Raw genomic sequence first — 25,133 nt, 5'->3', positions numbered from 1 at the left:
GGAAAGGAATTGTCTCACACACGCAAATGTGTTTTAATTGAAGTCTTCTAAACTTTTTGAGCATCTGCAATATGATGCAGTAAAATGATACAATGCTGCCCCCTTGTGTAGACCGTGGGTATTGCAGGTTCTGTGCGCGTTGTAGGTTAGGCCAGCGGTCCAAAACTGGTCCTGGAGGAACACGGTCTATTCTGGGTTTTGCTCCAGACCTTTCTAAATTTGCTCTCTTTTGAAATGTAAAATGTGATTTGTAATGGATATCAATCCTGTACTGGGTTTCATTCAGGACGGCTCTTATTCAGGTATGCTGCCTGAAAGAAATGTTAATTATGGGCTGTCTGGTACACTGTCACTCCCACTGTGGGCGTGTCTCATACAGCGTCATGACCTGTGTCCGTTCATCGCCAGGGGAAATACTTTTAAGAGCAATATGGTCAGAAACGAAGGCAAGCCAGTACAGTTTGCTCCAGTTGTATAACACCCCCCCCCCAAATACTCTTAAAGTGGTCATCTAGAGGACCCAATCAGCCCTAGCCTGTGTGTGTTTGGGAAGTAACCTTGCAAACCCCACACAGACAGCCCCCTGCTGTGCCCCCTGGTCCTATAGTCCACCGAATCCCAGTACTGAGCAGAACTCTTACAGACATGAGGGGCAACTCCTTACAGACTGCTGGGGATCGTGTATTCCAGACTCCTGCGGGAGCTCATCTTCCCTTCTCTTTCTCCATGGGATTCCAGAAGGCGTGCTTGAGGACTGTACTTCCTGTCATTACATTCGGGTTTATCTGATTGCGGTAAGTTTATAAAACCGCAGAGATGTGTGCCTTTCGCGCTCAATTCAAACGAAAACGACTTCATTTCGAGTAAACCTTTACAGTCAGACTGCACGTAACAACCTTCTGGTTTACTGGGGTGCAAATTACGTCGTTGCTCGTCCACCCTGATAACTTGAACTAATTCAGAATTAGCCATTTACACTAAACACAGAGTAGACACGGTATGCTGAAAGGCGTGCTGTAGACATTTAAAAAAGAAAAAGGAACTCCGACGCCGTGCGATAACGGTGAAGCCTCCGGATGAAGTTGAAACCGATAGTTTCTTGTCAATTCTTTGTTGGGGGAGAGGAGGGGACTTGGCGTGATTTCACGGCTGTGGGCGTGACTTCCGCCGCGTCCGTCAGACGCTCTCCCCGCCCCACCCCCTGCGCCCGTGACTGGACCAATCACGGCCGCCCCTTGCGCGTTCCCCGCGGAATTGACAGCACGCAGGCCCCGCCCCCCCCGGCTCGGAGCCATGCTTCACAGTTGCGAACTTTGTTGCTGGGCGAGTTAAGAGGGACCCGACCGGGCCGAGCGGCTCCCTACAGCACTGGGCTGGTTCTGCAGAACTGACGGCGGGGACCGACGGGGTTTGAGAAGCAGGTGTGTGTGTGATTTCAACCCGCCCGTCTCCTCGGTACTGGGGAAGTGCCCGTTCTTCCCCTCCTCGAAGAGAACTGAAATTGGGTTCGGGTTCGGGCGGTGACGTGACGACGAGGAGCCCGGAGGCGTCAGTGAAGCAGCGTGCGGCGCTGCTCACGACCAAGATCCTTTGACGAGTTTGCTCAGTGGCCCCGATTCGGCTCGGCTCCCTGCGGGTCCGGTGCTGTCGGCGGTGCTGATTCGCCGCGGCGGGGGAGTGGGTATCCGGGGGACGCGCCGCGGCGCTGCTAGGCTGCGGGCTGTGTTAGTTTGTATGCGGTTCTCAAGGCAACAGACTCGTCTCCGGCTCTCAACTCGCATCCACCCCACCCCGCGCTGCTTTTTCTGGAAATTCTCGTTTTCCCCCACGACAGGTGGGACAGGACAGGCGCACCCCGCCGTACTGGGTCCACCTGGACTGCGGGCACGGCGCTGCGTGAACTTCTAGCGAGCCAAATCACAGGTAACGCGTCGCCGGTATTATCCTGCGCCGCGGAAAGGTGGTGTTTTCGTCTGACCCCTGTTGCGCGCAAACCAGGGGTTTTGTTTTTCCGTCTTGTATAGGAAAACACCGTGTCGCTCTGAATCGGGGTGTTGTGAGAGGTGTGCGCCGGGTCTCCGAGGTGAAGGGGAGCGAGAGGTCAGACTGAAACACCCCCCCGAGGCGCTGCTGCTCAGCCTTGAGTGGGTACGAAAAATCAAAGCAGGCAAAAAAAAGGGGGGACGCTTGTGGGGACGAAAAGACTCTTCCTCTTCTGCGGGGGCGGCCCGAGAACTGCAGACCCAGATGAAACTTTCAGAGGACCTCGCTGCTTGTGTCTCTGACCGATCGCGGTTTTCCTCCCCAGCGGGGCCGAGCCACAGGTGAAACCTGGGCTGGAGCCCACTGCTACGCGTCGGTGCTTACGGTGTGCTACAGGGTGAAGAACGTGGTAGAGGGCGAAGGGATTGAATGGCAGCGAAACGGATGACTGAGGGGGTTACAGATCACAGCGAAGTGAACGTCCGGGCATTTCGGGGACACTGTGTCCAGTCCAGGTCCTGCATGTTGTGTGGTCACCTGTCTGGGTGCACCCCAGCAAGGGGTCGCCTGTCTGGGTGCACCCCAGCAAGGGGTCGCCTGTCTGGGTGCACCCCAGTGCCAGGTCACCTGTCTGTGTGCACCTCAGCGCCAGGTCACCTGTCTGTGTGCACCCCAGCAAGGGGTCACCTATCTGTGTGCACCCCAGCAAGGGGTCACCTATCTGTGTGCACCCCAGCGCCAGGTCACCTGTCTGTGTGCACCCCAGCGCCAGGTCACCCATCAGTCTTGATGTTCCAGGGATCCTGGCCGCGGCGTTCCCGTAGGGAAACAGGCTGGTCAAGGGGTCCCCAGCGGACGTTTTGAGGGTGTTCCAGACAGTTTAGGACGAGGGCACACGAGAGGGATGTTTGTAGTGGCCCCCCACCTGCGCGCTGATGGACTGTCGATTTTGACATGTCTCTGGTGGGGGGGGCAGGGTCAGTTAGCAATTGCCCGGAATCAGACTGGCCTTAGAATAAACACAAATAAAACCTCCAGGCAGGCAGCTGGTGATTCGCACCCAGGGCTCTGGCTGGGGTCTGCCGTGCGGATTGACAAGGGGGGTGTTTACCCCCTGGATGATGTGTCAGCAGGGGGGCTGGTTTCATTATGCATTGAGCCTGATTGACCCCTGGTGAGTGGTCTCTCCGCTGCAGGCCTGCTGGGTCCTGTCCTGGGCTCAACCAGTGAAACAGAGGGCTTAGCCCAGTCCAGCGCGGGACACCGGGAGCCCTTGCTGTGCTGGGGGGGTGGGGCGGAGTGGCAGCCCTGCTGACACCCCAGATCTCAGACCCCCTGGACAGATGGCCTGGGTCTGTTCTGCGCCCCCTCTCTGTCACGCCGCCTCACCAGCGTCCTGCCACAGAAAAGGTGACGCAGCAGCCCTTCGCAAAAGCTCTTCGGACGTGTGAAGATCAGATCGTCCCGTTTCCTTCTTCTTCCTTCCCGACACGGTGTTCTGGGTCCCGGCCCGTGCCTGGCGTCTGTCTGTCCCATTAGGAGGAGATGCTCCTTAGTAATCGGCTTGCCTTAATCCGGGATATTTATAACAATGGAGCAGCTTGTCTCCAGCTCCCTGTCTGTGCTCCCCCCTTCCTCCAGCCCCCCTGGTTCTGGACAGGACAGGGTCCGGCCCAGCCACTACCTGACCCTCCTACCTTTCCGTCATGGGGGGGGGGGTGTTCTTAAGCACGGCCAGACTCTTTAATCCGTCAATCGGAAAGTTTCCCCAACCACAAACATCCAGCCTGTTTGGCAGCAAGTAGCTAATTGGTCTCGTCCAGGTATTGAGTTCAGCAACGTCGGCGGCTTGTTCCAGACTCCCGCAACTCTTTGCGTTAAGAACTGCCCCGTGCTGTGTTGACTAACGAGCTGATTGCGTCAAAGGCCTGGGAGCCGGTTGTGCGCCGCGCCCTGCCACGCGTGTTGCCCTTGCGCCGGCTTCAGGGTGGGAGCTCGGTTCCTGCGGAGTCGTGGCGTGGGGGAGGCGGTGGCCTGTCCCTGTCGCTGGGGACGAGCGGGTCGGCCCCGCTGCCAGAGCAGGGCTGAAGCTGCTCAGGGCTCCGGTGTCAGGCTGTCTGTCCCTTGCGCCGTGTGCGTTTGTGTGGGTCTGTATGCATGCGTGTCAGTGTGTGCGCTCGGTGTGTGTCTGTGTGTGCTCGGTGCGTGTGTCTGTGCGTGTCGGTGTCTGTGCTCGGTGTGTGTGTCTGTGTGTGCTCGGTGTGTGTGTGTCTGTGCTCGGTGTGTGTCTGTGTGTGCTCGGTGTGTGCTCGGTGTGTGCTCGGTGTGTGTCTGTGCGTGTCGGTGTGTGTGCTCGGTGTGTGTGCTCGGTGTGTGTCTGTGTGTGCTCGGTGCGTGTGTCTGTGCGTGTCGGTGTGTGTGCTCGGTGCGTGTCTGTGTGTGCTCGGTGTGTGTCTGTGTGTGCTCGGTGTGTGTCTGTGTGTGCTCGGTGTGTGTCTGTGCGTGCTCGGTGTGTGTCTGTGCGTGCTCGGTGTGTGTCTGTGCGTGTGGGTGTGTGTGCTCGGTGTGTGTCTGTGTGTGCTCGGTGCGTGTGTCTGTGCGTGTCAGTGTCTGTGCTCGGTGTGTGTGTCTGTGTGTGCTCGGTGTGTGTGTCTGTGTGTGCTCGGTGTGTGTGTCTGTGCGTGTGGGTGTGTGTGCTCGGTGTGTGTCTGTGTGTGCTCGGTGCGTGTGTCTGTGCGTGTCAGTGTGTGTGCTCGGTGTGTGTGTCTGTGCTCGGTGTGTGTCTGTGTGTGCTCGGTGTGTGTCTGTGTGTGCTCGGTGTGTGTCTGTGCGTGCTCGGTGTGTGTCTGTGCGTGTGGGTGTGTGTGCTCGGTGTGTGTCTGTGTGTGCTCGGTGCGTGTGTCTGTGCGTGTCGGTGTGTGTGCTCGGTGTGTGTGTCTGTGCTCGGTGTGTGTCTGTGCGTGCTCGGTGTGTGTCTGTGCGTGCTCGGTGTGTGTCTGTGCGTGCTCGGTGTGTGTCTGTGCGTGTGTCTGTGTGTGCTCGGTGTGTGTCTGTGTGTGCTCGGTGTGTGTCTGTGTGTGCTCGGTGCGTGTGTCTGTGCGTGTCGGTGTGTGTGTCTGTGCGTGTCGGTGTGTGTGTCTGTGTGTGCTCGGTGTGTGTGTCTGTGCTCGTCGGTGTGTGTGTCTGTGTGTGCTCGGTGCGTGTGTCTGTGCGTGTCAGTGTCTGTGCTCGGTGTGTGTGTCTGTGTGTGCTCGGTGTGTGTGTCTGTGCGTGTCGGTGTGTGTGTCTGTGCGTGTCGGTGTGTGTGTCTGTGTGTGCTCGGTGTGTGTGTCTGTGCGTGTCTGTGTGTGTGCTCGGTGTGTGTCTGTGTGTGTGCTCGGTGTGTGTGTCTGTGTGTGCTCGGTGTGTGTGTCTGTGTGTGCTCGGTGTGTGTGTCTGTGTGTGCTCGGTGTGTGTGTCTGTGCGTGTCGGTGTCTGTGCTCGGTGTGTGTGTCTGTGTGTGCTCGGTGCGTGTGTCTGTGCGTGTCGGTGTGTGTGTCTGTGTGTGCTCGGTGTGTGTGTCTGTGCGTGTCTGTGTGTGTGCTCGGTGTGTGTCTGTGTGTGTGCTCGGTGTGTGTGTCTGTGTGTGCTCGGTGTGTGTGTCTGTGTGTGCTCGGTGTGTGTGTCTGTGCGTGTCGGTGTCTGTGCTCGGTGCGTGTGTCTGTGCGTGTCGGTGTCTGTGCTCGGTGTGTGTGTCTGTGTGTGCTCGGTGTGTGTGTCTGTGTGTGTCGGTGTGTGTGCTCGGGGCCAGGGGTGGGAGACAATCACTGCTGTCCTGCCCTGCCCGCGCTGCAGTGAGTCGGCTCCCCGACCTGTTTCCCCCAGATGGGTCAGAGCTGCACTCGGGGCGCTCCGGTGTCAGACCTGCTCTTTCCTCTGGGGCGACTAAAGGAGCAGGGAAACAGTGTTCACTCTTCTGATCAGTCGGGGCTGCGGTGAGTGCTTCGCCTCTCACTCCTGTGTCGGGCGTCGAGGGGTGGAGAGCCCGCGCGGGTCTGGGCGTCCGATCTGGGTCCTGCTGACTTCAGACCCCGCTGTCTCAGTCCGACTCCCCCTCACGTGCTCCTCTCTCTCGTCCCCAGGGGCCCAGGACTCCCAGCGAGGGCGGGGAGAAGGAAGTTCTCGGCCTGCCTGCCCCCTGTCTCCCCGTGACCGAGCCCGGCAGACTCCGCGGGGGCGATGCGCAGATTCTCGGGGGGCCGCGGGCGCGCGCCCCGCCTGGCGTGACCTCTGACCTCGGCCCAGACCCATTCCCCCGCGCGCCATGTGATCGTGCCGCCCCTGTGCACGTACCCCCCCCCCTCCCGGGCCTGCGGGCGCTCCGGGGGTCCGCCGATGTCGGGCTACAGGATGGCCTCGCGCCCCCCGGTCTGCACCATGAAGGGGGGCACCAGTAGCGCCGACGGGGAGCACGCGAGAGGAGAGCCAGGGGGCGGCGTGGCCTCGCCGACCGGCTCCACGCGCTCCGGGCTGAGCTGGGGCGGGGAGGGGACAGGAAGTCCGGACCACGACCTGGACTTCCACAGCCAGATGGACGAGAACGGAATCATCGGACTGGGAGAGCTTCCGGAAGAGCTGGAGGGGGGCGGGGGCGCCTTCTCGGACGCGGGGACCCCCGACCCCGAGGGGGGCCCGCCCCCGGCCCCGGCGAGCCCCGGATTCGAGGAGGAGGAGGAGGAGGAGGGGGAGCTGTTCGGGGACCTGACCTGCGACATCAGCGAGCTGCAGGACTCGGAGCCTCTGGGGCTCTCGGCGTCGCTGGGGGAGGAGGACGGCCTGTCCCTCTGTGAGTCGCTGACCGGACAGCACTGACCCCCGCTCATCCCGCTAGGGCAGGGCGGTCCAGCCCTGAATACCTGCTGGACCACGGCAGCTCCCAGATCGCACATCCCTGCTGTCGTGCACAGCGATGAGCCAGTGCTCTATCAGCATGCAGACATACTGAGCCCTCCTATACGAGCAGCTTTGACACCCAGATAACTGAATCCATTCAAATTGGGGCGGAGCGGTGGCTCTGTGGCTCAGGATCTGCGCCTGTGGCTGGGAGGTTGCCGGTTCAAATCCCGTGGCCGGCAGAGGAATCCTACTCCGTTGGGCCCCTGAGCCAGACCCTTCACCCCAGCTGCTCCAGGGGTGCTGTATAAACGGCTGACCCTGCGCTCTGACCCCCAGCTTCTCTCCCTGTCTGTGTGTCTCATGGAGAGCAAGCTGGGGTCTGTGAATAGACACATACCTAATGTGAGAAGTTGAATATGGCCGATACAGTGATCTCTTAAATGCAAAGCCTAGTACTGAAGAGGGCAGGCACAAGCACAGCAGCGCGGTATGGCTCGTCTTAGGCATCTGGCAAGGCCCCGGTGCAGACAGTCGTGTGAGAGACTGTTTTAGAAGGCCATTTGAGAAGCGCTGGCTTAGTGATATGTTTCAGGGGGGTTTGCTGGAGTGTGAATTTATAAGGCAGCAGGAATAGACATCGGTGTGGCAAAAGATCGCACGTCTGGGTGTCTTAGTATGTTTTGGTACCTGAGCAGGCCGCTGCTGTCCTGGGATGTTGCTCGCGGGATCGAACTGTTCTGGAAGGGCCATGGAATTGATCCACTGGGAGCTGGCCCCTGCCGCTGTGGGGCTTGATCCAAGATCTGTGGGATGTGGGGATGTCTCGCAGGTGTTTGGTTTTTGTCTCTGTTTTTGGCTTTGCTTAGGAGCAGGAAAGGAATCGAAGAGCGGCCTCCCCAGTGTAGGAGCAGCTCTCGGGAAGAAAGATCGCTGAGATGAATTCAGGAGTCCAGCAGAGCTCACGGGGGACCGCTGGCTAATGACCAAGTCCGCCCTCGGCCCTCCTGAAGGGGCTGCCCTGGGCCGCTCGGGCTGTGGAAATCCCGAAAGAGGAGCTCCGCCGCGCGGACAGCGCCCTGCTGTTGCTCCGTTTCTATTTTTGGCCCCTCCTCTTTTTTTCCCGGAAGCGATAACCCCCCCGCCGGCTGCTTCCTCTTCCTGGGAAGGCCGAAAGCGATCTTCCCCCGCGAGGCCTTCTGCCTGGAGCGCCGCAGGGGCGCGGATTTCCCGAGCCAGGGGGAGATCCAGGTGATCCCTGCTCTGGGATCCCTAGCGGAGCTGTTCGTTTTGTCCCTCTCTCTCTCTCTCTCCAGGCGATTCCGAGGAGATGGAGGAGGATGCGGGCAGTGGGGGGGCCGCGGAGGGCGGGCCCTGGCGGATCCACAGGCAGCGGCCCTGGCGTCCGCAGAGCGACGGGCAGCTGGAGATGTCGGAGGACGAGAGGGAGGGGGCAGCCAGCACGGGAGGGGCGTCGGAGGACCGCAGGGATTCTCCAGACGACAGCGGAGGGGATGACCGCTGGACAGGAGGGAGTTGTCCTGAAGCCAGGATGACAGAAGTGGCCCCCCTTGACCGCCCGCAGGAGACTGCAGAGGGCAGGGGGGTCAGGAACGTGGGAGGAGGGCTCTCTGCTCCGGCCTGGTCCCCCCAGCTCCCTGTGCAGAGGGCTCGAGAGCCGCCCACAGCGTCCCGCGACAGTGTGGACTGGACCATCCTGAGCCGGTTCTCCAGCGAGGACCTGGCCAACGGGCCCGACATCGAGGCCGAGACCTTCCCCGAGTCCTCCTTCACCGAGAGCGTGGCGGGGTCGGTCAGCAGTCGCCCGAGTCGAGCCCCCGCCGGGGAGGGCTCGTCCCCGAGGGGGAGCACAGAGTCCGGGGGCGCAGAGCCGAGACGCGGCGGCCTCTGTCCCTTCCCCACGCCCTTCCCCCCCGAGTCCGGAGGGGAGTTCGGACAGGGAGACGAGGAGGCGGAGGATGACGAAGGTGTAGGGGCGAGGGCGGTGTCCTCTTGGATGAAACCTGTGCCCGGCCACGCGCCGTCCCCCACTGACCGAAACTCAAAGAGCGACACCCCCAGATCCTCTCGGCCTGCCCCTTCTCGTTCTGCGGACGGCCCCGGGCCGGCCCCCTCAGAGCCCCCTGCGCGGCGAGGAGCTCAGACAGGAAACCACGGGGTCTCCAGACTGCCAAGAGGGGTGTCCCCCAAACCCTCGTCGGAGAGCTCCGGCACCCCTGTTATTGAACCCCCCAGGTCAGTCTGAGTGTAACACCCCACCCCCAAAGTCTGGCAAGTTAAACCTTTAACCCCACCCAAGCTGACACCCCGTGATACCCTAAAAAAAGACGCTCCAAAACCAGATTTCGGACAGACCTAGTGGGTAATATCAAACACCTGTGAGTATCGATGGTTTCCAGGTTGTGATGAGCAAAATATGGAAAAAAAACAGTAAATTATGAACTGTAGATTCCAAAATGTATTTAAAAAAAGTCCTCGAATACTTGTTAAATCTGCGTGTCCATTCTTTTCCCCGACGATGATAACATCGTATCAGTTTGTCAGCAAGGTCAGATGATGGTAAAATAGGTCTTGGGATCCCCCAAGCGCCCCCTGCTGGTTGAAAGGTGTCACTACACCGGGGTTTTCCTTGAGTTGCGTCAGCTCCAGTCTGGTACCGACCACGTGTCTGATCAGAATGGTGCTGGCTCTAAGCCTGCCAAGGAAGTCTAGTTTAGACTGGGGTGTGAAAACTGCCTGCCCAACCACCGAGCTCACTGCACATTACTGCAGCGTGTCAGCGACGTCATATCTTATACTGCTGGTTAACCCTTATCAACACGCAGCGCTAATTAAAGGTGTGCGCGCGCCGTCAGGCTTGGGATTATAATTCAGCGTCTGAGCGCTCAGAGCACTCAGCTCTTACCGGGCCCACCCAGGGGTGGGTTCTGCAGCTCTGTCTGAGCCTTTCTGGGGTGCTGTGCGCGGCACCCTGGGGGCTCAGCCTGGGTGAACCTGTCTCCGCGTCGCAGGTACGGCCGGGGCCCCCTCAACCACCCCCTCCCCGACTTCTCGAGGGTGGGGCCCAGGGTCCGGATCCCCAAGGACGGCTACAGACCCCCCCGGGGCCGGGGGTCGCCCCAGAAGAGATCCGCGGCCGGCGCGCCCCCCCTGGTCTTCAAGTCCCCCGCCGAGATCGTGAGGGAGGTGCTGCTGAGCGGCCCCGACGGGGCCCCGGCCCCCGCGGCTCCCCGGCGCCCCCCCGCCACGCACGCCACCGTGCCGGAGGAGTTCAGGTGCCCCCAGCAGGCCAGCGCCCTGGTGCACCAGCTGCAGGTAGGTGTGCCCCTCCGCGCGGGTTTCCCTGGGGGAAAGGCCGAACGCCCTCCCAGCCCTCCCAGTGACGCGTGTGTGCGTTCCCAGAGCGACCCCCGAGAGCAGGGTTCTCCTCCACAGTCCCTCACAGCTCCGACCTCTCTCTCTCTCTCCGAACCTGCAGGAAGACTACAACAGGCTGCTGACCAAATACGCCGAGGCTGAGAACACCATCGACCGCCTGCGTCTGAGCGCTAAGGTACGCCGGACAGCGGCTCTGCCCTTGTCGTCTCGGGGGGGGCGGGGGTTCTTTTACAGCCCCCCCAATTTCCAGCACAAAATAGACTCCAGCTATGCGCAGTTCTGTGATTCCGAACGAGGTGGCAAAGCTTCCGGGGAGGTGACCCGGCTCCCTGTGACACTGTAAACAAGCAGGCGTGTGAATCCAGCTCTTCTAATCCGATAGGAATATTGCTCTCGACTTGGAGATGGTTTTTCGATCAGTACTACTTGTTATGCCTGCCTGCAGGTCGTGTTGGGACATCTCTGCTGTGAAATAGCTGCTGCGCGACCTGTACTTGTTGGCTTGTAAACCGCAGTCCATTATTCATGACAGTGACTAGTGAGCAGGAAGGGCTGTCTCGCGTCACATTTCTCGCAAAGTCTCGCTCTCTTTGCAACAACATGGCAACTTACAGTACTTTCACCAAATCTGTGTCTAACTTGAAATGTGTGAAATGTCTCTGTAAGGTGAATGTCTTTGTCTTTGTATTGGACAGAAGTGTAGGTAGCAAAACGGCGAGTATAAGGCCACTTTCAGCAGCTGAGTTTTCTGGAAGAGAAGAACACAGCTTAAAACTGATCAATTCAGGAGTCTTGGAGGGTGGGGGGGGGGGTTGGTTTGGTTCGACTCCGAAAGCATGTGTGAGCTGAGTCACTTCCGGGTGAAAGGGCGGAGAGGGCTGTCTGTGTCCCCCAGTGATGTCACTCCTCTGCCTCTGTGCCTCTCTGTCCGCTTCTCCGCTCGCAGGTCAGCCTCTACGCCAGCCCCCCGAGACCCAGCCCCCTCGTCCACTCCGGCGCCGTCCACCAGGGCTCAAAGGTCATGACCCTGACGTTTCCCCAGGCCCAGCGGGCCGAGCTGGGACCGTCCGCTGATCCTGCCCCGCTGGCCCTGCTGGGCCCAGGTACTGAGCCTCACTGTCCTGCCCGAGTCCTGCCGTGATCGGGAGTGAGCGGGGTGCGTGTCTGGAGACTGACGAGCCTCTCTCGCGCAGCAGGCTTCCTGCGAATTGAGGGGGCTCTCCGTTTTTATTTGTGTTCTGAATTTTAAGGCCGGCCCGGTTTCTGAAAAAGATTTTAAAAAAAATGCCTTTCAGCGTCAGACGGGGGGGGCAGGAGAGAGAAGGGCCACCGATCGTCTCCCCTCCTCCTCCTCCTCCCCGTCTCTTGAGTTTTCCTGTGCTGTGGCATCTCCCGCAGGACAGACTGGGGCACCCTCTGACCTCCAGCCAGCCCAGGCCTGCGCCCCCAGTCCGGGCCCGGGACCTGGAGCAGGGGGACAGCTGACCGAAGCTCTGGCCAGGCAGGCCGAGAGGTTCCGGCTTCAGGTGGGTGCCGAGCGTCACCTCCGTTCTTTCCTAGTTAGAACAACAAGTGAAATAACTGGGCGAGACACACTTCTGAGCAAGGGGACACCAGGAGACGCTTGTGAAAAACAGGTTCTGCTGCACTGGACGAGCTCCTGTCTTTTATGTCCGTATGCTCTTGTCCTCAAGAAAAACCGGCTTGTGTCTTGTGTCTCGTGAAATGAATTAAATGTAATGAACAGATCGGCGACAGCAGGGCCCAGACACAGAGGGGTCACGGGGGGCGTGTGCACTCGTGCACGGTGATGGAGGGTGGACACCAGAGGGGGCTGTATCTGCACACTGACGCCACCTTGTGCCAGTGATGGCAGGAGTGTTCGGTATCCAGTGGTCCTATGTGGATGCACGCCACGTGCCAGAGCACCTGAGGGCAGGGTTTTCTCTGTACAGCTGTTCGCACAAACAAGGCCTTGTGTCCTGATCTCTTCAGTGCAAAACCGCACAGCTGGTCTGACGTCACTGTGCCTCCTGTCTCTGCCTGCCTCTCCCTTCCTCTCCAGATCGACTCCTTCGAAGATCTGCTCAAGACTGGAACCCTCAAGCCCTACGAGCAGATGAAGGTACAAGGAGCTCCACCTGTTTCAGACCCCCCCCGAGCTTAACGCAGATGGAAGAGGTTCACTGTTAGAAGCTGGGATCGGTTCAGTGCGGGCATTAACTGGGGGTTCTCTATGAATTGGCTACATAACTCTGCTCTCCTCCCCACTGAGAGCTGGTGTGTGGGGAGCGTTCTGGCGCACTATGGCTGCCGTCGCATCATCCAGGTGGGGCTGCACACTGGTGGTGGTGGTGGGGAGTCCCCATTACCTGTAAAGCGCTTTGAGTGGAGTGTCCAGAAAAGCGCTATATAAGTGTAAGCAATTAATTAATTAATGAATTCTCCCGCTCCCTGTGTGCTGGCAGGGCCTGGCCAGTCTGCAGCAGGCACAGGACTCTCTGGAGAGGAGCTACCTGCAGGCCAGGGAGCAACAGCGCCACCTGCCGCCACAAGACGCAGGGGTCTTCGACCCCGACAGGTGAGAGACGGGAGGCGCATTTGGATCCCCTTTGTTGGTTCTTCGAAGGAAAGAAATGGGAACCACGTCTGAAGTGACGTTGGGCATCCTCGCTCCTTCTCATTTCCTGTCGCCACCTCGTTCTCGGCCTCCTCCCTCCTCCCTCGCTCTTCCTGCTCCGTGTCTGACTCCGGCTTTCCGGCTCTCCGGCTCAGGGAGGTGGAGGGACAGATCTTCAGGCTGGGGATGCGCTTGGAGGATCTGACGGAGCAGGTCGAGCAGACGGCCCAGCGGAGGCCCAGCTCCCCCGCCGCCGCCCCCCCCTCGCCGCCCCCCATGCCAGATGCTCCGCCTGGAGTCCACAGCGCCCCCACGCCACACCCAGAGGTACTGCACTGTCTAGGGGCACAGGGGCCTGGCCGTCGCACTGCTGCCTCACATCTCCAGGGTTCAAGGTCCAGGCATCTTTCCGTTCGGAGTCTGCATGTTCCTTGCTCCGGTTCTTTGGCTTAAAAAAAAAAGCCTGTCGTTTTCAGTCACACCACTAGGTGGCGAAGCGATCTTAAGATGTGTGCAGAGTTCGCTTGAGTCGAGATTTTGCTCTCCTGGTAGAAGAGGGGTTTTAGAGAAGCAGGCCTCTCTGTCTGCTGACTTTTTTCCTGTGTGACTCCGGGGAGCCCTTTAGTCATTTCCTGCACCTGTGCTTAGCTGTGATGGTTTGAATCCCATGGGAACAGAGAACTCCTCACACACCAGCTCTCAGTGGGAAGGAGAACAGAGCGATGAAGCCAGTTCAGAGATGGGGATTATTAGGAGGCCATGATTGGTAAGGGCCAATGGGGAAATTTGTCAGGACACCGGAGTTACACCCCTGCTCCTTCTGAGAAACACCCTGGGATTTCTAATGACCACGGAGAGTCTCATCTAAGAGATGGTGTGTTTTTTACAGTACAGTGTCCCCGTCGCTATACTGGGGCATTAGGACCCACACAGACCGCAGGGTGAGCGCCCCCTGCTGGCCCCACTCACACCTCTAGGTGTTCCAGCAGGAACCTTAGCTTTCCCAGGAGGTCTCCCACCCAGGTACTGGCCCGGCTCACACCTGCTGAGCTCCAGTGGGGCTGCCCACTGGGAGCTGCAGGGCGATATGGCTGCTGGCTAATAATGACGTTGTATTTGACTGGCAAACACGTCTGTCCAAAGTGACTGAGGGAGGCAGGTAAACTGGGCCACAGAGCTATTGCCTCCCGGGCGTGAGAGCTGGGCTCCCGCGGGCAGGGGGGCTATGGCTGTGCCGCTCCCTCAGGCCTCTCTCTGGGCCCCCCCTGTCCCGCAGAGCCCCGTGCTGCCGGTGGGGGGGCGTGGCGTGGGCGTGGCCGTGGAGGTGAGCTCGGTGAGCGGGGAGAGCGAGGAGGAGGAGGGCGAGGCTCTGCCGGCGGCGCTGCCCGCCCCACTGCGGCACAAACACCAGTGCGTGGAAGGCGAGTTCAGCAACCTCCTGGACCAGTGAGTGCCCTAATTATTATTATTATTATTATTATTATTATTATTATTATTATTATTATTATTATTATTATTTATTGCTGTACTGCTACTGACTGTGATTGCTTACTTGACTAATGCCCTTGCCCAAGGCAGCTTACAAAGGTACACAAGCTGCAGTAGGATCCCTTACAGAACACAGCATGCTTCAGTTCAGGGCTTTACAGTGTACAAGCTCCCCGTCTACCTGCACAGTCTCACAGACTCGCCCCTCTCCTCTGTGTTTCGCTTTGTCCTTTGGTTGGACAGCCCCCTGCTGCACAGCCCCCTGCAGCACAGCCCCCTACTGCACAGCTCCCTGCAGCACAGCCCCCTACTGCACAGCCCCCTACTGCACAGCCCCCTACTGCACAGCCCCCTGCAGCACAGCCCCCTGCAGCACAGCCCCCTGCAGCACAGCCCCCTACTGCACAGCCCCCTACTGCACAGCCCCCTGCAGCACAGCCCCCTACTGCACAGCCCCCTACTGCACAGGCCCCTGTGGACCAGCATGCCGGCAGGGGTCAGCAGAGTCTGAACTGCAGAGCACAGCCTGTGGAGTACGTGACGCCCCAATCCGAGAGGTTATTTCGGGAAGACTCTCATTATCGCCTGGCGGGCTGTGTGCCGTCAGCAGACGCTCTGCAAGCGCATGACTCAGGCTGGGGGGCTGCAGCGAGAGGCGACAAAGGCTCAGAACTCACTTTGTTCTCTCCGGAAGAGCCGAGCATCTGCTCTAAACCCGTTTCATCTGTTTCAGAGCGTGCTTATTCCAGAGCAAACGTCCGGTCAGCCTGCCCGTTCCTGCCAGTGGCGGCTGGGCTGCGCTCAGGCGCTGCTCTGAGGGAACCAGGTCTGTGTGTCTCTCCAGGTACCAGAGCTTCAGGGAGCTGCCTGCACTCCTGGACTTGGGGAACAGGGGCGGGCTGGGAGACCCCATCCTGGGGCGTGAAGCCTGCGCAGAGGTTTCTGGGATAGCTGGAGGAGAGCAGGGGAGGACTGCAGCAGAGCAGAGAAGGGCACCCCAACAGTGAGTTTACCCTCTCCCCAAATCTCTCCTATTTCCATCTTTCGTGTACCTTACACACATTTCTGGCAAGAAGTAGAACAGCTACTGATGGCATTGAGCAATGCCGTTGACATTTTGTTTTTTATTCGGGAGACAATAAGGAGAGTTTATTTGTTATTTGATGGTGCCGCCTGAGCTTCTGAGCTACGATGGGCTGCTCTTCACAAACCTGCACGGAAATGAAGGGAAGCAGACCGCTGTCTTTATCGCTCCCCAGGAAGCCAGTGGACGCCAGGGACGGTCACTTAGGTCAGCCGCAAGGCCGCTCCCGCCGCCAATCAGAGCTCTCCTCCCGGGAGCCCCTCCCCCAGGCTTCTAGGTTTCCACAGCAACAGGGGCTGCGCGGTGTGAGGGCGTTCCCGGCTGGGGGCGGGGCACAATCCCGCGGTGGCAGCCTGACCAGCGTGGGAGAGAGCGGCCTGCCCGCCAAGGTCCCGCACGGGGACAGGACGGCGCCCCCTCAGGTGAGAGCCGGTACTGCACACGGCGGAGTTCGATCGCATGAAACATCTGGCACGCTGGCAGCTGCCCATCCACACCTGCGATCTCAGCACTGTGCACCCACAGGGCCCAGTGCAGGCAACTGTGTGGAGGGCTGATACACATCTGGGTATTTGACTGGAGCAGTATGGGTGAAGGACCTGTCTCAGGGGTGCCACAGCTGTGACTCACCTGGGATTCGAACCCGCAGCCTTCCAGTTCTGAGTTCGCAGCCCTGAGTGCTGCTCCAGACTGCCGCCCGCGCTGTGTATTTATGGACATGTTGTAGCAGGTGTCACGAGTGCGGTAGGAAAAATGGGCATTGATCAAGTGAAAAACCAGAATCGGGAAAAATCAAATGGAAAAACGAAAACCAAAGCAGCTCTACTGTTTGTTTTACTCCCATTAAAACTCGATATAATGTCGCTGTATTGCTGTCCTCTTCTGTGTTGCTTGTTGGCTTCACTCCAGGAGTGGGGTTTCTGCAGGTGAGCTGGTAACGAATGGGCAGCACTAGAACCAATAACGGAGAAGACAGCTGAACGGGTTTCTTCATGAGGTGTTTGGAAACGGCACCATTAAGTCCCACCCTTTATGCACACCTCCTCACCCCAGACCAGAGCCAACGGGCTTGCGAACAGACTCTCCCCCGCCTGCCCTGCGGAACCAAGGCCCGACCAGAGGGCTAGCGTTCAACTCCATCACGGCTCAGGGCCTCTCTTGCAGGAGCGGATCGTTTCCCCGGAGACGGACAGCGGCTTTGTGGGCTCCGAGAGCAGCCGGCTCACCCCTGCGGTGCACAGCCCCTACCACCAGAGGGCAGGAGTGAGGTGGGGAAACGGCAGACCGCCGTAAAATACCAGAGAGCTGTCCAGTGCAGTAAATCAGCACTTTATAATGCAGAGCAGTGTCATACAACTGCAGCCGCTGCTAATCAGTGATTCCAATTATACTTTTGATTCCAATTGAGACTGAAAACCAGGTTTTTCTTAACTGTAATTGTTTTATTTTGTCTGTAGAAACCAGCTCAACAATAAGTTATCAGCCTTGAGTTTGTAACGCCGGGTGTGGGCTTGCACGCAAGAGCCTGCTGTGATATTTTGGCCTGGCTGATCTTCAGAAACCCGCAATGGACCAGACTGCTCTGCGAAGGGAGTCTGATCTGTGTCCACGCTAACCAGCAGTCCTGTCCCTGTCCCTCCGCTGTCCAGATACCCCTCCGGAGGGAGAGCCCAGAAGCCATCCAGCTCTGCCATGAAGTGTCCCGCCCCTCACCACCGCCCCCTAGTGGAGGACAGAAGGGTCCCTAGAGACACCGTGTCAGAGGTCAACGTGGGGAGGAACGCATTGCCCCTGCCAAGCCCCTCCCCCACCAGCTCCCCGCAACACTGGGCCAGCAGCGTTACCAGCGAGTTCGAACCCGAGACCTACGCCAGTGAGTCTCGCCGTGCGCTGCTCTCCAAGCCTGTCTCTCTCTCTTGCTGTCCATTCTCCCCTCCCTCGTCTGCCTCTCTGCTCCACCCTCTCAGCCCGTCCCTGCCTCTCATGTCCCGTTTGCAGCCCTCAGCGACTCCGAAAGGGAGGAAGACGGACCGGGACCGGGCGCCCCCATTTCCTGCTCCCGACCAGCCAATAGGCAGCATCGCCAGCAGCAGAGCCCCTCCCCCCCGCTGCCCTATCGCCATGGAGACCAACCCAGAGCCCAGGCGTCTGGCCTGCTGCCCAGCAGACAGTGAGTGTCCCTGCAGTCCGGAGAGGTTGCCGTGGGGATGCAGACAAGCCTCTTAATTTAGGGCCATCCCAAGCTAAACCGTCCATTGTGCAGAACCCCAAAATCGGCGCTACGCAGGCACGCAAACACCAGGACACCAGAAGCAGACAGTAGGTTATGTGATGGTATAGTTGCTCTGCAAGGGTCTTACAGCTGTGGGATAACGCCTTTATTTACCGTTGTAAATGCTTAGCAGGCAGCTGGTCTGCTCACATACTGACATGTGTGATAAAGCCACACAGAGGTAAATCTCAGAGCAGAACTGTGATAAAGGAGCATTGCTTTTGCACTCCTCCCAGAGTAACAGCACCAAGGGTCCCCTCCTATCAGGGGGGTGGAGTGAGGTGGGCAGGATAGAGGCTGTTGCTGAGAGTCTTATCTACTTGCTGCACCAGGGCAGGCCTGTCCACTCTTGTGCCAGAGTGACCTCAGGGTCGTTCCTCTTCGCACAAACACGCCGCCACCTCCTCCCCGCTGTATCCATAACAAAGTCCCTGCCTGGATACCGGAGAGCACAGCCGGACGGTCGGTGTACGCCTGGCACTGCCCGGGCCCAGACTGCGCAGATCCGCTGGGAGGCTGGGATTTCGTTGTGGAAAGATGCCTCCGGCTGGTAGCGGGAGGTTTCCCAGAGGCGGAGCCGCAGGCATGTGAGAAGCGTCTCTGCGTCTGTGCTGCGGAGGGCAGGAGAGGCCCGAGCTGCCTGCTGGGATGAGACTGCACCGCGGTCCTCTGTAGCTCATGTCTGTGCCTGGGCTTGCTTTTCTTTTACGGGCAAATTGATGGGATAGAAGTTCAGACATCGCAGGGACAAGAGAATATAGCGCTGGTCCCCAAACACTAGTGCTGAAGGAACCCTGTATTCTCTGGCTTCTGGTCCTGTGTTAATCACAGGCTAATTGATTTTAGTTTTCTGTCTCACACATGTCTTTAAATGCTGCTATAAGGTAGAGATAATTGCAATGCTTTTCTCTGCCTTACAGTTATAAATGAGGGGCTCCTGGGTCCATACAGATAATGTACACTAGGAGCCTTGGTGTCTCACCCCATTTCCTGTGTGTCTCTCATAGTGAAGCAATCCAGGCACTGCAGGTAGAGGTGTCCAGACTGAAACAGAGCCTGGAGGGCAGCCTGCACAGAACGGCACCCCCCAGCCCAGCCGCAGCGCCCCCCACAGCCCGGGAGGACCAGCAGCCCCTGCCCCGGCACTCTTCCACGCCTGCCATGAGGTAGGTCCGCAGACAGGGGGCACCACCGAGCACAGCTGGGGTTTTTCTGTGCGTGACCACGATCCTGCTTCGTGTGGTGTAAATAGTGAAACGCCCCAAGGGCGTCTATGTCAGGCCCTGCAGGGTGCACCCGGAACTGTTTATTTGACCCTTTGCACCGTTATCCCTGATAAAAAATCCGCATTTTTTGGTACGGAAGCTGCGTGTCGCGGGGAGGGGCGAGAGGGGGAAGGACTGAAATATTCCAGTGTCTTGTCCGGCAGAGCCCTGCAGCGTGAGGAAGGCCGACGGCAGGAGGACGAGGAGCCGGAGAGGGAGCCCGTCAGCCCGGCCTGGAGGAGGCGATCGGCGTCGGCCCCACGGCTGCGCGCGCAGTGGCACACCGGTGAGCCCTGCAGCTCCTCTCCTCTCCTCTCCTCCTGTGGGAACTGTCTCTCCTTGTCCGGCCTCTTTTCCTCGTCCTCTGCAGCCGACACGCGCTGATGCAGATCCCCCCTCGAACCATTTGATCGAGAAGGCCGAAAGATTCAGCCCTCTGTCCTGCGGGGACTAGAGTTCACTTGCTCTTGACGGTTTATTTTTATTCTGTGTTTCGGGGTGGTGACCTACCAAGCCTAGTAACTCTCGACCAGTGGAAACTGTGCCCATGTCCGACGTGATTTCTTCCAGGCAGCGACTCGGACCGGGTCCACACTCTGCCCAGGCCCCGCTCCTCCAGGCCCGTCCCGCAGTCCCCTGCAGCGCCGGAGCGGGGCAGGCGGTCAGGAGCCGTGGCGTTTCGGGGACCGTACACAGGTAGAGCCCCGCAGGAGAGATACTCAGTATGCCATCCAGGACATCTGGCACTGGAGACGCACTGATTCCTGTCACGGCTGTGGAATAGGTCTGCAGTGAGGTGTTGGAGATTCCTGGTGTGGTCAGTGCTGTCTGTATGTAGACCTGGATCTAACAGTGAGTCTGTCATACCTCAGTGTCGTACCTCAGAGAGACAGGCCAGCGTGTCCGGTGTACCTCAGAGAGACAGGCCAGCGTGTCTGGTGTATCCCAGGGAGACAGGCCAGCGTGTCTGGTGTATCCCAGGGAGACAGGCCAGCCTGTCTGGTGTACCTCAGACAGACAGGCCAGCCTGTCTGGTGTATCCCAGGGAGACAGGCCAGCCTGTCTGGTGTACCTCAGAGAGACAGGCCAGCGTGTCTGTTGTATTCCAGGGAGACAGTACACTTCGGCGGTCCCAGGAGGCTCTGAGGACGCTGACCCCAGGGAGAGATCGAGCTCGTCCTGTCCACGCTGCAGTGTCATGACTCAACACCAGCAGAAGACTGCACATCACCACGGTACGCAGAACATTCAGAAGGCTGTGCAATTAATATTCACTTTAAAAGCAGCTGCTGAGATGAGCATATCTCACAGAGGGCTTTGTTTTTATTAGGGTTATATTTTCAGCTCATTGATGTTTCAACACAGATATCGGGACTTACTGTTAAACTGAATATTCCCATCCAGAGTTTCAGCGCCTTGACCTCCCCTCTCACTGTGCCTCTCACACTCTCTCACATCTGTTCTTGCAGGAAGCACTGGGGCTCATGCTTCAACACCCTCCCCTCGCCACTGCCCCCTGTGTCGGGGTACAGGGGTACACACCCCCCAGGACAGAGAGAGGTGGGCTGAGCCAGGTGAGAAGTGGCTCGGAGCATCCCTTCTTTAAGAGTTGCTCTATAGGGTCTTAGGGCTCTTAGCTAGTTCTAAAACTGGCTGAAGTTTCATCCTGTGGGTGTGCAGTATCTATCCATACTGTCATTGTCAATCAAAATGGAATCAAGCTCATTATTCTTTGGATTTTAGTGATCTGGTTCAGGAGAAAATGCGACTGCACCTTGTGTTGACATAACTCCCCCCCTTCTCTTCTCCCGTTTCTGATTGGTTAGGTGCTTCGGCTGAAAGTAACTCTGGCCCCACCCCTCGAAGGAGCCGACCAATGGGATCTCCCCAGAAGGAGAAGAGGGGTGTGTTTGTGGCAGCCCCCTCCCCTCCTCTTCTTTGCCATGTGCCAGTGGTTCAGTGCGTGCCCATCTGCACACCAGTCGTGTAAGTACTGCCCATGGATGGAATAGGGTGCTTTCACCCTAAATCACGCTGCGGCCTGGGACGCTATAGGGTTTTTTTTTCTATTTCACGAGTAACGTTAAATCTGTCAGTTTTAATTCTGCTCTTTCCCCCGCAGTCTTTCCTGAAATGAACTCTGAATTTATCAGTGAGGCAGGAACTCTGCCTTTTTAGCTCAGGCGTTGGCTAGCTGTTCACATTTCAGCTTCAGTTGCATCCTGGGGGAATGACAGTTTTAACTTGAATTTGATTGGTGGGTGGTTTGAGGGTCTGACCCCGCCCTTCCTTGGATTTGCAGGTATTACCCCGCCCCTCTCGCCAGGGCTCCGCCCTCCCACCTGGAACCCCGCCTCTACCTCTCTGTGGGCGGGGCGGGGGGAGGGGCTACAGGAGGCAGGGGTCCGCGCAGCAGGAGTCGACACGCCCGCTCCCTCACGCTGGCCGGCGGCAGCAGGGAGCAGTCCCTCAGCCTCTCGCTGAGCCGGGCCATCAGCGCTGCGCGCGGCATGAGGGAGGCCTCCCGCCACATGGCCCGCTCTCTCACAGCTGGGCTGGAACAGCAGGGGGCGCTGCGACAGCCCTGCCTCTAATTATACTGACCAGTCTCCCAGTGTCCTTTCCAGCGGCGTCCTAGATCTGGGAAATGAACCTGTGGTTGAACTGATCACCGTGCTGAATAAGAGCTTTTTTTTTTTAACTTTTTAAACCTGCAGAAACTGAGAGCCAGCACTGTAGTGACCAGCTCAGGGTGCTTTTTTATTCTGTCTGTTTATTTACTGTGAAGGTGCACGCCTCTGGTCATGGCGGGATCTCGCAGAGTTGACGGGGATCATTAAGCCAGGGGGGTTGTCTGCATGTGTAAAACCGGAAAATGGGACAGTGGCTCATGGAGTCCCTGCTTGTTTCTCGTTCAGGGTCACTCAGCTCATAGATGGGGGATCGCTGTGCCAGGATCTGGCAGTGGATTGATTTGGGAGTGACAGTATGTGAGCTCTCTTCCTGTACCCCAGGGGTTCATCTCAGCAGGCTTTCAGGGCGTCATGTAAGCAGGTGTCTGCGGCCTTGCATGCTACAGAGCAGCAGCTTTGATGAATCTGAGCATTAGAACTTCTGGAGACCTGAAACTATTGGCCTGTGACCAGCTGGGAGCTTGGTGGCTTTTTCCTTTACCATTGCGCAATTCAGGGATCATCTGGGGATGAGAATCTGAGCCCTCCTTCAGCCCTGCAGCACTCTCAGGTGTTGCTGACCTCTGGAACCATGTGACCTGTGTGACTAACCGGACTGGGGCTCCCCAAGACCAAGGCTGGGGCCCCCAGCTGTAGATCCTGAACCCCCTCTTTGTTGGAATGCCCCCCCCCCCCTCCCCAACACACCGTCCCAATGTCAGACGAGCAAGAAATCTCCGTGACGCACTGATTGGAGAGGTGGGGTTTTGTGGGCGGGGGTCGTGGGGAGATCTCAGACTCCAAGAGCATCCGAACGCCGGAGTGAGAGGAGGTGGTGGTCGTGGCCGGTTGTGTTTGTGCTGCTGGTCATCCCCGCTGGTCCAGCCTGCAGATCAGAAGGATGTTTCTGGAGCTCATGAGGGGATTCGCTTGCTTCGGGTTGGACAGGACTGGGACATTAATCCAGCTTTCTAAAGGAAAATACCAAAATGTGCAGATGTTTCATCTAAGGTCTTTGCATACCTCCTTTCTCAATTCAATTCAGTTTGTTTGTATATAGCACCTTTCACAACAAGGCACTGAACAATGCAAGTTATACTTTTAAGTAATGCAATACTTTCTGAGCAAATCTCAAGGTTTACGGTCCAGGTGGTGCGCCTGTCCTTTGATCTAAGTCTTTGATTTCTTAGATCGTCTGAAAAACTATTTTTAAACATTCCAGATGTCAGAGCAGGTTCTGTGGTTGGAAAGAATTAGGAGCACCCGTCCTGGAGTGTTTGAAAGGTTCTGGTTTTCCTTCAGTCTGAGCTAATTTATTACTTATTTGGACTGGCTGAAACCCTTCCTTGGTCTTGAGCAGATGGAGACCTATCACACCTGGACAGAGTTAGAGGGATTTGTGATCTATAGTGAGTAGGGGGCGGAGTAATCCGTCATTCGGCTGATTGGCTGGGAGAGCGCACTGATCAGTTTTCCACGGCCAATCGAAATGCAGCATTCCGACTACAGCTGTGATCCCGTTATCGTCTTAGCAGTCTTTTTTCAGGTATGTCTCTTGTCTTAGTTTATTCACTTCTGGTCTGTAATAGTTTCATGTTCTGTGTATGAGGTTGTTTGGTGTTAAAATGCGTGTTTGGTAATTTATAGGTTTTGCTTTGTGCGTTTGTGGTCAGGGTTATTGTTAAGACATTCCTCAATCGCGATTTTAAGACTTTCGTGTAGTCTAAATTTCCTAGCAAGTGAAATAATTATAAAATTAGTAGTGTATTTTACCCATATCGAGTCGTGGTGCTGAGAGCTCATGTCAAGATGTGATTCCGAATTATTTTTGTAAATGTACGTAAATAATTACATATTTTTCTACTAATCTAACTAGAGATATACAGTCCTTTTCAGAATGCTTTTAGTTTTTTTAAAAAAACATCTATTTACAGTTTAGCTTTGCTTAGAGATTCTAAGTTTTGTAATGACGTCATTTGCACACAATAAAAATTTGCAGCAAATATGTTTCAGGCGGCTTTTATTTTTAATTCTTGAATATGGACCCGTAAACTTTCTGTGACATGACGTCCCTTTAAACCTAGCTGAAAAACGAAAATGCTGCACATTAAGAAACACATCCTGAACGGCATTTATCTGAACAGAGAGGACGTGGGTGCAATGTGCTGCCTTATCGTTTGCTCAAGCAACATTTACAGGTGACGACGATCAGGTCGGGTGTGTCAAACCCGAACGAGGCTCCACAGCCGAAACGTTGTGTTTCTTTTCTTCTCTTTTCAGCGGGAATAAACCTATTACTTGTTCCTTTGCAGCCTACGCATGCTGACGCAGCTCCCTGCTTGAACTATAACTGATTTATACAACGGAGCACTTTCTCCAGTGACAGTGTCTCTTTCAGGCATTTTCTCAGCACAATAATGAAGATGTATTGTGCACCGATCACAGCCACCAGGGTTTAAATACTGATAACCTCAAGAGTGCGAGACGCACGTTCTGCTCCACCAGCATCTAGTAAAAAAAAAACACGGTGACGGGAAATGGCTTTTAAAAGGAGGTATGTCATTGTAAAAGAATCGCCGAAGTCTCTTTTATAGTTGTAACAGCTGAATGGTGTAGGTCTCCTAAAAGACGAATTTTTGTTAAATGCGGTTTTAGCTGGGGAAGTGGGCCAGGTGACCTGTGACCTCTGACCTGGACGTGGTTTTACCAACGCGACCCGAGAATGGGTTGTCCGGGGGTGGGGTGGTCAGCCCCAAATCAGACAGGTTGTTTGCCAGTTTCAGATTCCTCGTCGATTTCTAAGCGATTCTCAGGATCAATGTCGTTATGGGTCACAGAAGCACCCCATTTGAAAATAGCAGCGCCTAGACCTCAAGCCTCCTCCTTCGCTTAATTGAACCCGTTAGTTGGCTTAATTGAGGAGCGCTCGTCACGTGTCCCCAGCCTTCGGCGACTGGTGACGTCAGGGAGGGCCGTAAGAGCTGCCGGAAGCAAAGACGAGGATCTCGGCCCTGCGGGACCCACCTGTGAGTGTAGCGCTATGAGAGAAGCCGAGACGAGCCCAGGTGAGTGCGGCAGGCTTGCCTGTCTCCTTGATAAACCTGGGATAGAAAGAGTTGTGTCAGGAGAGCTAGTGGAACAGTCGGGGGGCAGTGATCCAGTCAAGACCCATGTTGTGCAGAGATTTAAATCTAATTTTAAATGTAAAGATGAATTATTGTATTATTTCGTTACACCCTGCTAAGCGGCTGTTGAACCGCAATTTCCCTCACGGGATCAATAAAGTATCTAAAATTAGTACAGATGATAACTGCGCCCTTTGTGAAGGTGGCCTTGAAACCGTCCCGCATTTATTTTGTGATGATGTCCTATTGCAAAATGTCAAAACTTCCTGGCCTGTTTTGCAAACATATCAAAAGAGGCTGATATTGGTATTTTTCAAAGAAATACACGGTACTTCAATCCCGTTGGGAAATAA

General features: G+C 57.0%; 1 protein-coding gene and 1 long non-coding RNA gene across 7 annotated transcripts; one reads left to right on the top strand and one right to left on the bottom strand.

Annotated features, from left to right (window-relative positions):
- Positions 1 to 1,252: 1,252 nt before the first annotated feature.
- Positions 1,253 to 23,658, top strand: akna (AT-hook transcription factor). 6 transcript variants are annotated; one of them, XM_069183228.1, is made up of 24 exons: positions 1,253 to 1,421; positions 1,835 to 1,923; positions 6,105 to 6,808; positions 8,172 to 9,111; positions 9,888 to 10,191; positions 10,355 to 10,429; positions 11,201 to 11,357; positions 11,653 to 11,780; positions 12,320 to 12,379; positions 12,723 to 12,835; positions 13,030 to 13,201; positions 14,151 to 14,320; positions 15,189 to 15,365; positions 15,622 to 15,868; positions 16,611 to 16,714; positions 17,096 to 17,319; positions 17,445 to 17,616; positions 18,726 to 18,884; positions 19,148 to 19,269; positions 19,554 to 19,679; positions 20,093 to 20,218; positions 20,453 to 20,557; positions 20,810 to 20,969; positions 21,286 to 23,658. In XM_069183228.1, the coding sequence occupies exons 3-24, from the start codon at positions 6,358 to 6,360 to the stop codon at positions 21,575 to 21,577; spliced, it is 4,584 nt and encodes a 1,527-aa protein (XP_069039329.1). In that variant the 5' UTR covers positions 1,253 to 1,421; positions 1,835 to 1,923; positions 6,105 to 6,357; the 3' UTR covers positions 21,578 to 23,658. The 6 variants fall into 6 exon arrangements, with proteins under 6 accessions (XP_069039329.1, XP_069039328.1, XP_069039327.1 ...); XM_069183226.1 differs by lacking the exon at positions 1,253 to 1,421 and adding an exon at positions 2,025 to 2,148 and having other exon boundaries at positions 1,463 to 1,923; XM_069183227.1 differs by lacking the exon at positions 1,835 to 1,923.
- On the bottom strand, positions 20,274 to 24,843 carry LOC138224948 (uncharacterized). The gene is made up of 2 exons (XR_011183454.1): positions 24,680 to 24,843; positions 20,274 to 22,626 (listed from the first exon to the last, which is right to left on the bottom strand). It is a non-coding gene; the product is annotated as an uncharacterized lncRNA (long non-coding RNA).
- Positions 24,844 to 25,133: the final 290 nt, after the last annotated feature.

The sequence above is a fragment of the Lepisosteus oculatus genome, chromosome 24, assembly GCF_040954835.1.
Source record: "Lepisosteus oculatus isolate fLepOcu1 chromosome 24, fLepOcu1.hap2, whole genome shotgun sequence".
Taxonomy (NCBI): Eukaryota; Metazoa; Chordata; class Actinopteri; order Semionotiformes; family Lepisosteidae; genus Lepisosteus; species Lepisosteus oculatus.
Note: the sequence above shows the minus strand (reverse complement) of the source record. Positions and strands in the feature narration are given on the sequence as shown.

Bases quoted from the DNA above. Each gene is read 5' to 3' on its own strand.
- akna (XM_069183227.1), top strand. From the start codon at position 6,358: ATGTCGGGCTACAGGATGGCCTCGCGCCCCCCGGTCTGCACCATGAAG. The intron at 13,202-14,150 runs GTACTGCACTGT...CCTGTCCCGCAG, and splicing joins CCCCCACGCCACACCCAGAG to AGCCCCGTGCTGCCGGTGGG. The intron at 14,321-15,188 runs GTGAGTGCCCTA...TGAGGGAACCAG, and splicing joins TTCAGCAACCTCCTGGACCA to GTCTGTGTGTCTCTCCAGGT.